Source organism: Osmerus eperlanus, chromosome 1, assembly GCF_963692335.1.
Source record: "Osmerus eperlanus chromosome 1, fOsmEpe2.1, whole genome shotgun sequence".
Taxonomy (NCBI): Eukaryota; Metazoa; Chordata; class Actinopteri; order Osmeriformes; family Osmeridae; genus Osmerus; species Osmerus eperlanus.
In genome coordinates, this window is record NC_085018.1 from 19,642,979 (window position 1) to 19,658,112 (window position 15,134).

Here is a 15,134-nt window from a genome sequence, read left to right on the forward strand (position 1 = left end):
CTCAGTATATGAAAGGACTGGATGGGAACGGCCTTTACTGTTAAAGAAAAAAACAGTTTTTTTATTATTGTTTTTCCATTCAGTATTTCCTCCATGTGGCCAGGAAAGTACCATGACTTTAATTTCACTTCTGTATTCACCCAACCAATGAGATATTTGATGTGGAGTTTTTCCTTCTTCTGTCATCTGTTGTTGGCTAACGCGTGATTCTGATCGCACAAGAAAAGAGACGAGTGCTGTGGCTGGGGCACAGGGTGCAAGCAGAAGGATATATAGCACCATCTACTGAGCCTACAGGGTCATTACAACTCTGAGATGACATGTCTCTGCTCACCTTAAACACTAACACAAACACTCATTATTTTATTTTTTACATTATATGTAAATCATACCTAATTATTAATGTTTCATAAAACAGAAAGAATGTTTTCACTACCCTTATTTAGCCTACTCTTGATCTAAAACCCCAGACCTGGTTAGTAATATGTTTTCATAAAAGTAAATCAGACTAATAGACTAATACAAATATATAAATCATATTTACAAATATACAAACAGGTCTGTATGTTGATCCCCATGAAATGCCTTATTTTCTGGCAGCGTAATGGCAGTGTCAGTGGAAACACTTGTGTCATTTGACCTAATCCTGAACCAGTTGACCTAAGAATACAGGCAAACAGAAACAAGTGGCCAGTTATACATATGAAGACTGTCATGACCTATGGAACCAGACAAAGGCTGGTTTCATAGGATACAGACCAGCACATAAAACTAGGTCTATTCACAATGTGGCCTACATATCTGTTGTAATCGTAGGTTTGGGTCAAACCCTGTAGAGGGCAGCATTGCCCTGAGTTTCAGTAATTGGAAAAATATTGGAATTGCATGACTATTATATACAGGAGAAAATTGTCATTAGTAAACTACAGTGAGAGATAAAGTAAAAAGGAGATAAGAGAGCAAGATAATGTGTGTTTCTGCATCTACATTTGTGACAAAAAGACCTATGTAATTGTAAACAGTAGTTAGGGGTACACATTTTTCCATGTATATACAGTATGGCATGTAGGCCTCGTTGACCTGAGCTACAACTCGTTTTTGAGTAAAAAAGTTTCATAAATAGGCCTACATAATAAATGGAATATTTTGACTAACTAATCTGGGTGTGGGAGACGAAATGTGTCCATCTGAAGTGCTTGAACGAAATGTTAGCCCCCACAGTGTGGTTTCTCCATACATTTCTTAGTCTGGACAGGTGTCCAGAACAACCAATATTTAATGAAAATTATGAGAAAAAAAACATTTTATGTTTTCAGATACTCTGTGTAGACAAAGACATGGAATATTATGACAATCAGATGAAGTAAACTCATTTTTCAGAGAGAAAACGTGTAAATCGGTCTAATTTAACCGGAACACAAACAGGAGGGGGAGAGGATGGGTTAGGGGGGCAATGGGCTGGAGTTGGGGTAGGCCTATAGTAACCTATCGGGGGTGGACTTCGGGACAAGCAGACGGTAGAAAACTTTTGTTCATTTTCCGTTGCAAATCGGGTTATTTGCATTTAATGTGGTTCATCAAACAACAAACAATAGTGTCTCCCGCTGTTGTCGCTGGCTAACGAAAAGACAATTGATGAGCGACCGTATTTAACTTTTCGCTCTCCGTTGAAACTGCGCCGCGCTTCGATATGAAGACTTTGGCGGAGCTGATTGCCCATTGTCTTCTCTGGGTTCAAAGTGAGTAACTTACTAACACTGATGAAAAACTGTTGTTTTGGCTTTTTGCTCGCAAACAACGTGTTTTGTGTGAGTACATTGGCTATAGGTCATGTGTGGGCATTTTATTGAGCTGTTGTGTGTCGCAAAACTGCATGTTTAAAATGAGAAACGTTAAACCATATTACTTATTATATGGAGTAATTTTCTCAATGCGTAGCCTACCTATGTTGGAAACACGCATAAAAGGTGACAAGGTTTATCCTAGACATGTATCCTCTAGCTCCTCTCTCTCTCTCACTCTCTCGCTCTCTCACTCTTTCTCCCTCCCTCGCTCTCGCTCTCTCTTTCTCCTAGTTTTTTCTCTCTTTCTTTCCTCCCCGTTTCAGCCAGACCTGTCCAGGCCAGACAAACCCAGAGAGATGGCCTGGTGCAGGTGTTACAGATGGAGTGTCAGGATGGTATGAGGGGGAGCAGAGTCAGTCCAGACTGGGCTGGCTGGCCTCAGGGCAGATGGACCATTTGGACAGAGATAAGGATCAATGTCCTCATTCAACTGTAACATCCTCTCCAACATTAGATTTGGTTCATGGATGTTGTCCAATTAGAGCTGAGATCCTCGTAGAGTCACAGTCCTGATCAGGGTAGAGGTTTGTCATATCTCTGATCCAAGGAGCTGGAGAGTGGTTACTCCACTCCTCAGTTCTACAGAATCAAGGCAGCAAAGCGGAAATAGACCTCCTGGAATGCCTGTGAGGGGCCTCCTTGAGATGATGCCCCACAGTGTTCCAGATTGTTGTGGAGCTTGTAGGAGCAGTAAAACAGCAGCATCTTGCTGGTGTGTTTCATTAGTCAAGAGTCCTGTGGAGTCAGGGGGGTCACTATGACATGAGGGGACCTGTTTGGATCTATTGATGTGTCTGAAACGTCAGTGTTGCATCCCTGTGTGTGTGTGTGTGTGTGTGTGTTTGAGGCTGGGTAAGTGATTATGTGTTTCATGTTTCTTTTACAGTCCCAGCTGCCTTTTTCATCCCAGCCGGTGAGAATTCTCCCAATTCTACAGCTGTGTGTTGTGTGCATTTTCCAGTGTGTATGTTTGTGGCTGTGTATGTGTATGCATGTGTGTGGTTGTGTATGTGTGTTGACATGCATTGTCATTCATGTCTGGCCTGACAATAAGTGGTGTGCAAATATTCAGTACATGACTCCCAAATCCTTCTTTTCTTTCTGTCTGTCTCTCAATCTATATTCCCTCCTGTCTTTCTTTTTGTCTCTCACTCTCTGTCTCTCTCTGTCTGTCTGTCTCTCTCTGTCTGTCTCGGTCTCTCTCCCTGTCTCGGTCTCAGTCCTGGCCCAGTCAGACGGCAGCAGTAGTGTGGTGGTGGCGGGCTACAACGTGAGCGCCCCTGCTGGTTCCAGGGTGGTACTGCAGTGTGTGAGTGGGAGGATGGTGTGGACCAGGGACAGGCTGAGGGACAGGCAGAGGGTGGTCCACTGGGACCTGTACCGAGCTGGGCCAGACTACGCCATGGAGAGGGTGGCGGACATGTTCTCAGCTGGAGACCAGCGCATCTACAACTCCTACAACCAGGGCAGGGTCAGCCTCAGCCAATCAGCTTTCAGCAACGGCAACTTCTCCTTGGTCATCAGAGGTGAGAGGGTAAATGTCAGATTCATGGGCTGTGACCACTGTCATGCTGCTTACAATGTACAGTGTTGGATAAGCTTGTACTTACTGTGTATGTATGTGTGTGTATGTGTGTGTTTGTGTGTGTAGATGTGGCGATGACTGACAGAGGCCTGTACTCCTGTAATCTGCATCATCACTATTGTCACCTGTATGACACAGTCAGGATACAACTCAACGTTACCAAGTCTCGTGAGTACCTCCACCTCATACACTCCTGGTCACCTCTGTCCCTCTGAACTCTGCACCAGCTCTCTCTCTCTCTGTCTGTGGTCAAAGGGATGGTTGTGAAAATGTTGTTGTCCTAACCATGTCCATTTATGCTGTGCTTCTAGCCTGTGGTCATAGTGATGGTTGTGGTGATGTGGTCCCAACCTCTGGTCATAGTGACTATGTGGTTATGTGGTCTTAACCTGTGGTCATGGTGACTATGTGGTTATGTGGTCTTAACCTGTGGTCACAGTGGCTGTGTGGTTATGTGGTCCTAACCCCCCTCTCTCACTGTGATTCAGGTCGTAAGGAGCAGAGGTTCTGGGATGGTCACAAGGCGGTCTATGTAGTCCTGCTAGGCAGCACAGTGATGCTGCCATGTGTCAACAGGAAGAGCGTCTGGACGGAGGGGGCCAGTGAGGAGGAGCAGCAGGTGTGTGTCTGTTACTGTGTGTGTCTGTTATCATGTGTGTCTGTTACTATGTGTGTCTGTTACTGTGTGTGTCTGTTACTGTGTGTGTCTGTTACCATGTATGTCTGTTACTGTGTGTGTCTGTTACCATGCCTGCCTGTTACTTTGTGTGCCTGTTACTATGTGTGTCTGTTACCATGTGTGTCTGTTACTATGTGTGTCTGTTACTATGTGTGCCTGTTACTATGTGTGCCTGTTACTATGTGTGCCTGTTACTATGTGTGTCTGTTACTATATGTGTCTGTTACTATGTGTGCCTGTTACTATGTGTGCCTGTTACTATGTGTGTCTGTTACTATGTGTGCCTGTTACTATGTGTGTCTGTTACTATGTTTGTGTGTTATTATGTGTGTATACAGCACTGCACACACGTTTCGCTCATATAAGAAACTGAATGCTCTATAAACACTAGAGGTAGGTGACCCCCATCCCTCTGTGAGTGTGACTGGTCCCCCCCCCCCCCTGTGTTGTGCGTCTTCCTGCCGGGTCAGGTGGTCCACTGGGACCGGCAGCCCCCGGGGGTCCGTCACGACCGCGCTGACCGCCTGGTGGACCTGTACGCCTCGGGGGAGCAGCGCAGCTACGGGCCCCTCTTCCTCCAGAGGAAGATGAACATCAGCTCTGAGGCCTTCTCACAGGGAGACTTCTCTCTGGCTATATCTGATCTACAGGTCTGTGTGTGTGTGTCCCTTTGAAAGGCAATTTCAATAGTTTAATACTGTATGCTGAGGATCTTTTGTCATCCATACTGCTCAAATGACCACAGCTGGTGTATTGAATGTTGTGTCTGACTGTGTGTGTGTGTTGTCCAGCCGTCAGACCAGGGGGTGTATTCCTGCCACCTCCACCACCACTACTGTGGTCTTCACGAGAGACGAGAGTTTCAGCTGACTGTCGGACCAGCCCAGCCTCAGCCCCAGCCCCAGCCTCAGCCCCAGCCCACCCAACCACCCAGAGCACTGCCCAACGAAGATAAAGGTGAGGTCTCAAACAGACAAACACACATATACAAATAAACACTAACAAACTAACACAAACTTATAGACCACCCTCAGTTCACAACACATTCACACTGCAAACAATAGTGTTGGGATGACAGGATGTGAGTGTGTGTTGTGTTGCAGCAGAGACCTCCAGCTGCTCTATCGCTGTCTGTCTCCCTTATTCCTCCTCAACCCCCGTCCTCAAACATGAAGGACGGACACCACTTTCTCCCTGCAGAGGGGAGTTGAGGGAGTGGAAGGGGGGGGGGGGGGGGAGGCAAGAGGTGGGGGGGCTGCAAGTACTTGTTAGAGGATTATATGTGTTTTATGAGCAGTTCTTACTGCCTTGTCAGCATGTCCGGCGCCAGACCCCTAAACCACTCTCAGCCCCCCCCCCCCACCCCAGCCCTCCAAACCTCAACCAAGCACCACCCTCCTCACAACCAACACTAAACCTCGTCAGCCCCCCTCCCCCTTCTTTACCATCCCGTAGAATCCCATGAAATCCTACAGATGGGAAAATGGAGAGGGTGAAGGAATGTGTTAGTGTATGTGTGCATGCACATGTTTTTGTGTGTTCTGGATGTTGTTGAACTGTCTAAGGCCACTCTGAGGATCTGGTTTTGTCTTCACTGACTCAGTCTGTTCTCCACAGTCCTCCCTCGCCTCCTGTTTGTCTCTCTCTCACTCCCATTCACTCTCAATCCCTTTAACTCCCATTCCTAGTTCACTTCATTTCATCATGTGTTTCTCTCGTCCTGCCTGTGTAGAGGAGGGCTGTAGAAACACACACACAGAAAGATGGGGAGGCATCAGGCTTGTAGTACTGTCTGCCAGGCCAGGGCAAGCTTCTTAGAGAATGAGAAACACACACACACAGTGTATTTGAGAAAGGAAGAAAGAAAGAAAGAAAGAAAGAAAGAAAGAAAGAAAGAGAGAGTAGTTGGTTAGTGCTGTTTCAAAGCTACTAATAGGTGAATTTGGATAAATCATTTAGGATGTCTGAGCAATGTCTTAGATTGGGGGCAAGTCTCTGTTAGTGTTTGTGTGTGTAGTAGTAGTGCTCTAGTGTTTCTGCCTGCTGTAGTGTTTCTGTCTGCTGTAGTGTTTCTGTCCGCTGTAGTGTTTCTGCCTGCTGTAGTGTTTCTGTCTGCTGTAGTGTTTCTGTCTGCTGTAGTGTTTCTGCCTGCTGTAGTGTTTCTGTCTGCTGTAGTGTTTCTGCCTGCTGTATTGTTTCTGTCTGCTGTAGTGTTTCTGTTTGCTGTAGTGTTTCTGCCTGCTGTACTGTGTCTGTCTGCTGTAGTGTTTCAGTCTCCTGTAGTGTTTCTGTCTGCTGTAGTGTTTCTGCCTGCTGTAGTGTTTCTGTCTGCTGTAGTGTTTCTGCCTGCTGTACTGTGTCTGTCTGCTGTAGTGTTTCTGTCTGCTGTAGTGTTTCTGTCTCCTGTAGTGCCCTGGTAGCTCGCTGCCCTCTGATCTAGCTCTGTCTGCTCGGCTGTTGCTTTTGGCCCAGACAGGACATTCTGAAGGAGTTACAGCATTTTTTCACCCTCCCCCCTTTCTGTCTCTCTCTCTCTTTCTCCATTTCTGTTTTTCTCCTCTTCGTCTTTGAAGATCTCAGTTTTGTTAATATCCTACCAGACGCTTTCTTAGGTTCTTTCTTTCTTCTCTCTGTTATCCCCAAAGCTCTCCCCCAACTACTTCTTTGTATTGTTTTTGTCATCTCATTCTCTCTTTTTATAAAATAAATAAAGAATCCAGTTGTCAATGGACAGGCACAGGAAGTTTGCTTCATGCTTCATCTGTACAGCAGCTGGAGAGAGAGACAGAGAGAGAGAGAGAGAGAGACAGAGAGAGAGAGAGAGAGAGAGAGAGAGAGAGAGAGAGATTGATGAAGGGAGGAGGTGGCTGAAACACGGAGAGTGAAAGATGTAGGTCACCCCTCCCACCCTTTAGGTCCTTTGCATAGTGTTGTTGTAGAAGCGATTCAACTTTAGACACACACACTGCAGAATAAAGACAAACACAAGCTGCCATGAAGTTTTGTGCAGAACATTATTAGGTTATTTTATGTTAATGGTATTCATGCATGCTTTGTGTGTTACATTGTGTAAACGGTGTGAGTCTGCCTACAGAATAAACAGCATAAAGCTCCTCTCCTTCAGCTGCTCACCTTCCACTCCTCTCACTGTCCTCCCTTTATTCCCCTCTTTTCTCTCCCCCTCCCTCCATCCCACTCTCTCTGTTTTACGGCCAGGAAAAGTAAATCACAGCATGACTTCAGGTCTGGAACTCATCTTGGCTCCAACACGCTGGCTCAATGCTGCACAGCTGCCTCTAGCCTTGCTCATTTAGAATGAGTCAGAAGGAAACAAACCGCCCAATGGCTTCACTTCTCACCTGTCAGCAGAACAGCTCACGGCTACTGGTAGTTTCCTGATTGTTGTGCGGAGTTGTGAAAAACTCTTAACATCTTTGTGTGGCAAAATGACGTGGTATGACAGCAAGGCAAAACATCTAGAAGGAACTTGACCTAATAACTCAAACACACACTGTACATACACATCCTCACACACACTGTAAATACACATCCTCACACACACTGTAAATACACATCCCCACACACACTGTAAATACACATCCCCACACACACTGTGTACATACACATACCCACACACAGAGAATCTTAAGTTGTGCACGACAACAAAGAGGAGAAAGGATTGATTTTTCAAAGAAAGATAACTTCTACAGATTACATTTACCGGTTTACATCAGATGACCTCTTCGATTTCTTTATCTGCAACCTCAAACACACACACACTTACCTCTTACTCATACACCTTTACACTGGTCAGGAGGAAAGGAAGGAAGGAAGGAAGGAAGGAAGGATGAATAACCCTAACTGGTAATATGTTTCTCCTTCTTAGACACCAACAGAGCAGAGGCCCCACGAGTCATCAATGTCATCCTGCCTGACCAGCGACATCACTTCCTGCTGCCGCTGGGCTACGTCCTGACTACACTCCTTCTCCTGGCCTTTGTCATCCTCATCATCATCCTCATCACCCGCCGGCGCACAAGTAGAGGTCTGAGCTTGGCTTTGTATGACTCAGACTATGAATTGACAATGCGTGCACTACTGAATGGATGTATGGATGCTGACATGTAATACTGCCTTTCAGACATGGAGTTCTATCCACAGACATCAGAAAGGTACGACACACACACACACTGACACACAAACAACTATACGCTGACATGGATACATGCACACAAACTTCCTTTTATATTCTCCACTCTGTTGAAGGTCCAACAGAAGTCCCAAAACCTCCAACGAGTTTGAGATGGAGGTCTCTGAGGTGAAGACATCCAACCTGGAGGACAGCATCCTGGGTTAGTGAGTGTCTGCTTTCTCTAGTCTGTCTGTTGGTCTGTCTGCTTTGTCTTGTCTGTCTGTTTGTTTGTCTGCTTTGTCTTGTCTGTCTGTTGGTCTGTCGTTCTGTCTGCATGTCTGACCTTTTTCTCTGTGTCTTAGAGTACAAGAACAATCTTCTGAAAGAGAAGGCCCAGATATCCACTCTCACTTTGCCTAAAGTCATTGACCTGGACAAAGGTAGTAACACACACAAACCTTTTGGGCTTGATTAAGTGGTTTTGGTTACTTTAAATGGTTTTGGTTGAGATATCATGTTGTTTCATAACAGCTCTGTCTCTCTTCTCATCCTGTCTCTCTGCTTCCTGTCTCTCTGCTTCCTGTCTCTCTGCTTCCTGTCTCTGCTTCCTGTCTCTCTGCTTCCTGTCTCTGCTTCCTGTCTCTCTGCTTCCTGTCTCTGCTTCCTGTCTCTCTGCTTCCTGTTTCTCTGCTTCCTGTCTCTCAGAGAAGGACAAGGTGATGTGGAAGTGAGAGAGGGTGAGCCACTGGCTGGTCCAGAGGCAACAGTACCTACCACCTGACCTGCAGGAGACAAGCCAGACAGGGGATGCAAAGGAGGAGGATTGAGGGAAGAATTGATGGATGTGTTCAGACTTGTAGAGGGAAGAGGAGGCTTGACTGTGAGAGAGAGAGAGAGAGAGAGAGAGAGAGAGAGATAGAGAGAGAGAGAGAGAGGGAGAGAGAGATAGAGAGTGGGAGAGAGAGAGAGTTAGAGAGAGAGAGAGAGAGAGAGAGAGAGAGAGAGAGAGAGAGAGAGAGAGAGAGAGTGTTGACAGTTTAAAACATAAAGTCGTCAGCCCCCCCTCTCTCTGCTGTGTATTAGTTTAACTCTGACAGCAGTCCACTCAGGACGTCAGGAATTTTCCACGGTCTTATAACAAAACAAACCTGTTCTATTTCCAGTTCATACCCACACAGGGCTCTTAGACAACTGACAGTTGGTTCAGAACTATCAATCTATATGTATTTTATATTTTTAATATCATACAGTTAAACAGCAGCATTTCATTAATTGTTCATAGTTCTATCATGAAAACTTTTTTGATTCAACCTTTAGGTACAACTATTTATTGACAAGATGACGAATAGTCCACCAAAATCTAATTGATACAGGGTACAGTACTCCATCTAGTGGCTACTGAAAGCATAGCCATGACGAGGGCTAAACTGTTGATAGAATTAGTTAAAAACAAAAATAATTGGTCGGCCAAAGCACATTGAGGTCTGGATCCAATCAACATTCCACTTTGATACGTTTTAAAGTTTTGTACCAGTGTATTCTGACATAATTGTTTTTATTTTTGCTTAAATTGACTGAAACCTCTTAGTCTGTTCTTGTTCTTTGAGACATCTCACCTTTACTGTAACGTGCATTTTGTGCTTCATTTTTGTATATGTCTATTAGCCACGTATGATTTGTATCGAATACACTTCCTACAATATTAAACTAAATTGCCTGATACCTTGAAGAAACCTTTTCTATCTTCTGCTGAAACTATGTAGTGGGTAAATGGCAGTAACAGATTACATACACACACACTCAAACACTGAATAAGGAAATATTGGTAGATACTAAATTCATGCATTTGTGATAACACCATGTTTAATCATCTTTTTATTGTCTGAAAGATAAATTCAGAGTGGTTTTATGAATGAATCCCTGAGTCAGCTGCACAGTGTCATGACGCACTCCCTGCCTGTGTGACCAGTGAGGAGTCTGTCTAACAGGAGGAGGTATCCTGCATTTACATCCACACCTATTAACCAGAGATACAAGTCTGTACTTTTGTCACACACACAGTTTGTCACACAGACAAATACAGTACATGGACTTATTTTGTCAGTCACACACACACTGAACTGAAAGTGTTGCAGTGAATCACATCCTCCTTGATTTACAGGGATGACGGCACTGACTCCATAAACCCCCACAGGTGAGAGTCAGAAGAGAGAGAGGGCTGGGAGGATGAATGAATGTATTGATACACTTAATTTATCTACATTTTGTTTATCACTAGAATACGAAAGAGAGAGATAGAGAGTGAGAGTCTATGATTTGCCATGGGAAAGGCAAGACCTTTAACTCAACCAGACTGATGAATGTCCACTCTGGTGTGTTCTCATGTTTAGGTTGGCTTCCCCTTCAGTTAATTAGTATTCATGGAGCCACGTGTGTTACAGCGAGGTCAATCTCCTGCAGCCAGTAAAACATCCAAGCATATATGCAAACCCTGTTAACTACGTTACCCATAAACCCCCTGGATAGAGCACCTTCACCATAAACCTGGAGAGCACACACACACATGCTGGGCTGTCATACACCTCTCCTACTCCTGGGATTGAAGATTTACTGAGTCAGTGGAATAAGGTGGTAAAACATCCCTTTGCAAACCACCGAGAGAGAGAGAGAGAGGGAGAGAGAGAGAGAGAGAGGGAGAGAGAGGGGGAGGGATGGAGGGAGAGAGAGAGAGAGGGAGAGAGAGAGAGAGGGAGGGAAGAGGAGGGAGGGAGGGAGGGGGAGAGAGAGAGAGAGGGAAGAGGAGGGAGGGAGAAATGATGGAGAGAGTGGAAAAAGAGGAAGAGAATAAGGAAGGAGAGGTAAAGGAGAGAAAGAAGAGGAAAGAGTGATGACAGAGAAGAGGAGGGAGTTGTGAAGGAGAAAGAGGAGGGAGGGATATGAAGGAGGGAGAGAGAGGAGGAGGGAGTGAGAGAGTTGTGAAAGAAAGAGATGGGTGAGGAAGGGAGATATGAAAGAGGGATGCAGAGAGTGGTTTATGAAGGCTCATTGTCAGCTTTAGGAAGAGTCTGGGCTCAGATTTACAACCTGATAAAGTGAGAAAGGAGAGAGCGAGAGAAAGTGAAGAAGGGATGGCCAGGGGATGGCCAGGTATAAAAGGCTGGATGTGATGCCAGTGAGGGGCACAACTGACTGAGAACGCCAGATAAGCAGAAAGACAACCAGACAGACAGACAGACAGACAGACAGACATGTGGTGTAAGCGTGTCCTCTCCTGCATGGTGATGCTGGTGGCGGCCGGACCTCTCTTCTCACACCCCGTCTCTCGCTCCAGTGAGACGTCTTACAACGGACAAGGTAAGTGAGAGCTGCGCACGCACACTAACTTACTCACTGCAGGGACACAAACCAACACACACACATACTGTTAATTGCTGTTTAGGATTATGTGCTGTGATGTTGTGCATCCATAGCTTCAGTCGGGGAAGAGCAGGTGGTGAGTCCGGGGGAGCTGGCCCTCTCGGATCAAGCCTACACCTCCCACAATGCTGCAGGCTTTGGGTTCCCCTCCTTGACAGAGAGAAATGGTAAGTCCAACTGTCTTTACCTTACCCCTCCTCTTCATTGTGTAGAGGGTTATGCACAATACATAGAGCTTACTGTTCTGTGTGAGTGTGTGCAGAGCTACAACTGTCCTTTTCATGTCACAGGGCTGAGATCGGTGCTCGACCGAGAGAGTGGGAGAGAGAGAGAGTTAGAGAGAGAGAGAGAGAGAGAGAGAGAGAGAGAGAGAGAGAGAGAGTGTTGACAGTTTAAAACATAAAGTCGTCAGCCCCCCCTCTCTCTGCTGTGTATTAGTTTAACTCTGACAGCAGTCCACTCAGGACGTCAGGAATTTTCCACGGTCTTATAACAAAACAAACCTGTTCTATTTCCAGTTCATACCCACACAGGGCTCTTAGACAACTGACAGTTGGTTCAGAACTATCAATCTATATGTATTTTATATTTTTAATATCATACAGTTAAACAGCAGCATTTCATTAATTGTTCATAGTTCTATCATGAAAACTTTTTTGATTCAACCTTTAGGTACAACTATTTATTGACAAGATGACGAATAGTCCACCAAAATCTAATTGATACAGGGTACAGTACTCCATCTAGTGGCTACTGAAAGCATAGCCATGACGAGGGCTAAACTGTTGATAGAATTAGTTAAAAACAAAAATAATTGGTCGGCCAAAGCACATTGAGGTCTGGATCCAATCAACATTCCACTTTGATACGTTTTAAAGTTTTGTACCAGTGTATTCTGACATAATTGTTTTTATTTTTGCTTAAATTGACTGAAACCTCTTAGTCTGTTCTTGTTCTTTGAGACATCTCACCTTTACTGTAACGTGCATTTTGTGCTTCATTTTTGTATATGTCTATTAGCCACGTATGATTTGTATCGAATACACTTCCTACAATATTAAACTAAATTGCCTGATACCTTGAAGAAACCTTTTCTATCTTCTGCTGAAACTATGTAGTGGGTAAATGGCAGTAACAGATTACATACACACACACTCAAACACTGAATAAGGAAATATTGGTAGATACTAAATTCATGCATTTGTGATAACACCATGTTTAATCATCTTTTTATTGTCTGAAAGATAAATTCAGAGTGGTTTTATGAATGAATCCCTGAGTCAGCTGCACAGTGTCATGACGCACTCCCTGCCTGTGTGACCAGTGAGGAGTCTGTCTAACAGGAGGAGGTATCCTGCATTTACATCCACACCTATTAACCAGAGATACAAGTCTGTACTTTTGTCACACACACAGTTTGTCACACAGACAAATACAGTACATGGACTTATTTTGTCAGTCACACACACACACTGAACTGAAAGTGTTGCAGTGAATCACATCCTCCTTGATTTACAGGGATGACGGCACTGACTCCATAAACCCCCACAGGTGAGAGTCAGAAGAGAGAGAGGGCTGGGAGGATGAATGAATGTATTGATACACTTAATTTATCTACATTTTGTTTATCACTAGAATACGAAAGAGAGAGATAGAGAGTGAGAGTCTATGATTTGCCATGGGAAAGGCAAGACCTTTAACTCAACCAGACTGATGAATGTCCACTCTGGTGTGTTCTCATGTTTAGGTTGGCTTCCCCTTCAGTTAATTAGTATTCATGGAGCCACGTGTGTTACAGCGAGGTCAATCTCCTGCAGCCAGTAAAACATCCAAGCATATATGCAAACCCTGTTAACTACGTTACCCATAAACCCCCTGGATAGAGCACCTTCACCATAAACCTGGAGAGCACACACACACATGCTGGGCTGTCATACACCTCTCCTACTCCTGGGATTGAAGATTTACTGAGTCAGTGGAATAAGGTGGTAAAACATCCCTTTGCAAACCACCGAGAGAGAGAGAGAGAGGGAGAGAGAGAGAGAGAGAGGGAGAGAGAGGGGGAGGGATGGAGGGAGAGAGAGAGAGAGGGAGAGAGAGAGAGAGGGAGGGAAGAGGAGGGAGGGAGGGAGGGGGAGAGAGAGAGAGAGGGAAGAGGAGGGAGGGAGAAATGATGGAGAGAGTGGAAAAAGAGGAAGAGAATAAGGAAGGAGAGGTAAAGGAGAGAAAGAAGAGGAAAGAGTGATGACAGAGAAGAGGAGGGAGTTGTGAAGGAGAAAGAGGAGGGAGGGATATGAAGGAGGGAGAGAGAGGAGGAGGGAGTGAGAGAGTTGTGAAAGAAAGAGATGGGTGAGGAAGGGAGATATGAAAGAGGGATGCAGAGAGTGGTTTATGAAGGCTCATTGTCAGCTTTAGGAAGAGTCTGGGCTCAGATTTACAACCTGATAAAGTGAGAAAGGAGAGAGCGAGAGAAAGTGAAGAAGGGATGGCCAGGGGATGGCCAGGTATAAAAGGCTGGATGTGATGCCAGTGAGGGGCACAACTGACTGAGAACGCCAGATAAGCAGAAAGACAACCAGACAGACAGACAGACAGACAGACAGACATGTGGTGTAAGCGTGTCCTCTCCTGCATGGTGATGCTGGTGGCGGCCGGACCTCTCTTCTCACACCCCGTCTCTCGCTCCAGTGAGACGTCTTACAACGGACAAGGTAAGTGAGAGCTGCGCACGCACACTAACTTACTCACTGCAGGGACACAAACCAACACACACACATACTGTTAATTGCTGTTTAGGATTATGTGCTGTGATGTTGTGCATCCATAGCTTCAGTCGGGGAAGAGCAGGTGGTGAGTCCGGGGGAGCTGGCCCTCTCGGATCAAGCCTACACCTCCCACAATGCTGCAGGCTTTGGGTTCCCCTCCTTGACAGAGAGAAATGGTAAGTCCAACTGTCTTTACCTTACCCCTCCTCTTCATTGTGTAGAGGGTTATGCACAATACATAGAGCTTACTGTTCTGTGTGAGTGTGTGCAGAGCTACAACTGTCCTTTTCATGTCACAGGGCTGAGATCGGTGCTCGACCAAAACCAGGCAGCGAGAGAGGTGGGCACAGACACTAATGAAGGCAAAATCTGCTTTATTCATTTGCTTTAGCCAAATTGAATGCAGCATTCAGCTGAGGGGTCTAATGATGTCATTCCTGGCAGGCCCTGCTGGACACGCCGCTCCGCACCCCGCTGGCTCGCTTCCTGGGAGGCCGGACCGACTACAGGAAGAGAACCACTACTGAGTGCTTTTGGAAGTACTGTGTCTGACACACCTGTCCTCTCGCTCACAACCTCCTGTTTTCTTTTCCGTGTGTTTCTGTGGGCCCAGGCCCAGGGCAGGTGTCCAGTGTATGCTCAGCGACATAATCAGGCTGGAATGAACGTATTAAGAATGATTGATTGATGCACATGTACATTAATAAAGTCG

The 15,134-nt window shown here is 45.4% G+C and overlaps 2 protein-coding genes across 3 annotated transcripts; both read left to right on the forward strand.

Moving 5' to 3' along the window:
* Positions 1–1,468: 1,468 nt before the first annotated feature.
* Positions 1,469–9,962, forward strand: LOC134025572 (matrix remodeling-associated protein 8-like). 2 transcript variants are annotated; one of them, XM_062468592.1, is made up of 12 exons: positions 1,469–1,739; positions 2,731–2,757; positions 3,065–3,370; positions 3,496–3,597; positions 3,918–4,048; positions 4,579–4,758; positions 4,900–5,065; positions 7,995–8,153; positions 8,250–8,280; positions 8,375–8,460; positions 8,603–8,680; positions 8,946–9,962. In XM_062468592.1, the coding sequence occupies exons 1-12, from the start codon at positions 1,691–1,693 to the stop codon at positions 8,969–8,971; spliced, it is 1,341 nt and encodes a 446-aa protein (XP_062324576.1). In that variant the 5' UTR covers positions 1,469–1,690; the 3' UTR covers positions 8,972–9,962. The 2 variants fall into 2 exon arrangements, with proteins under 2 accessions (XP_062324576.1, XP_062324577.1); XM_062468593.1 differs by lacking the exon at positions 2,731–2,757.
* A 4,090-nt stretch (positions 9,963–14,052) lies between these two features.
* On the forward strand, positions 14,053–15,126 carry LOC134031730 (prepro-urotensin II-beta-like). Its single transcript, XM_062475467.1, has 4 exons — positions 14,053–14,368; positions 14,485–14,598; positions 14,722–14,762; positions 14,867–15,126. The coding sequence occupies exons 1-4, from the start codon at positions 14,263–14,265 to the stop codon at positions 14,972–14,974; spliced, it is 369 nt and encodes a 122-aa protein (XP_062331451.1). The 5' UTR covers positions 14,053–14,262; the 3' UTR covers positions 14,975–15,126.
* Positions 15,127–15,134: the final 8 nt, after the last annotated feature.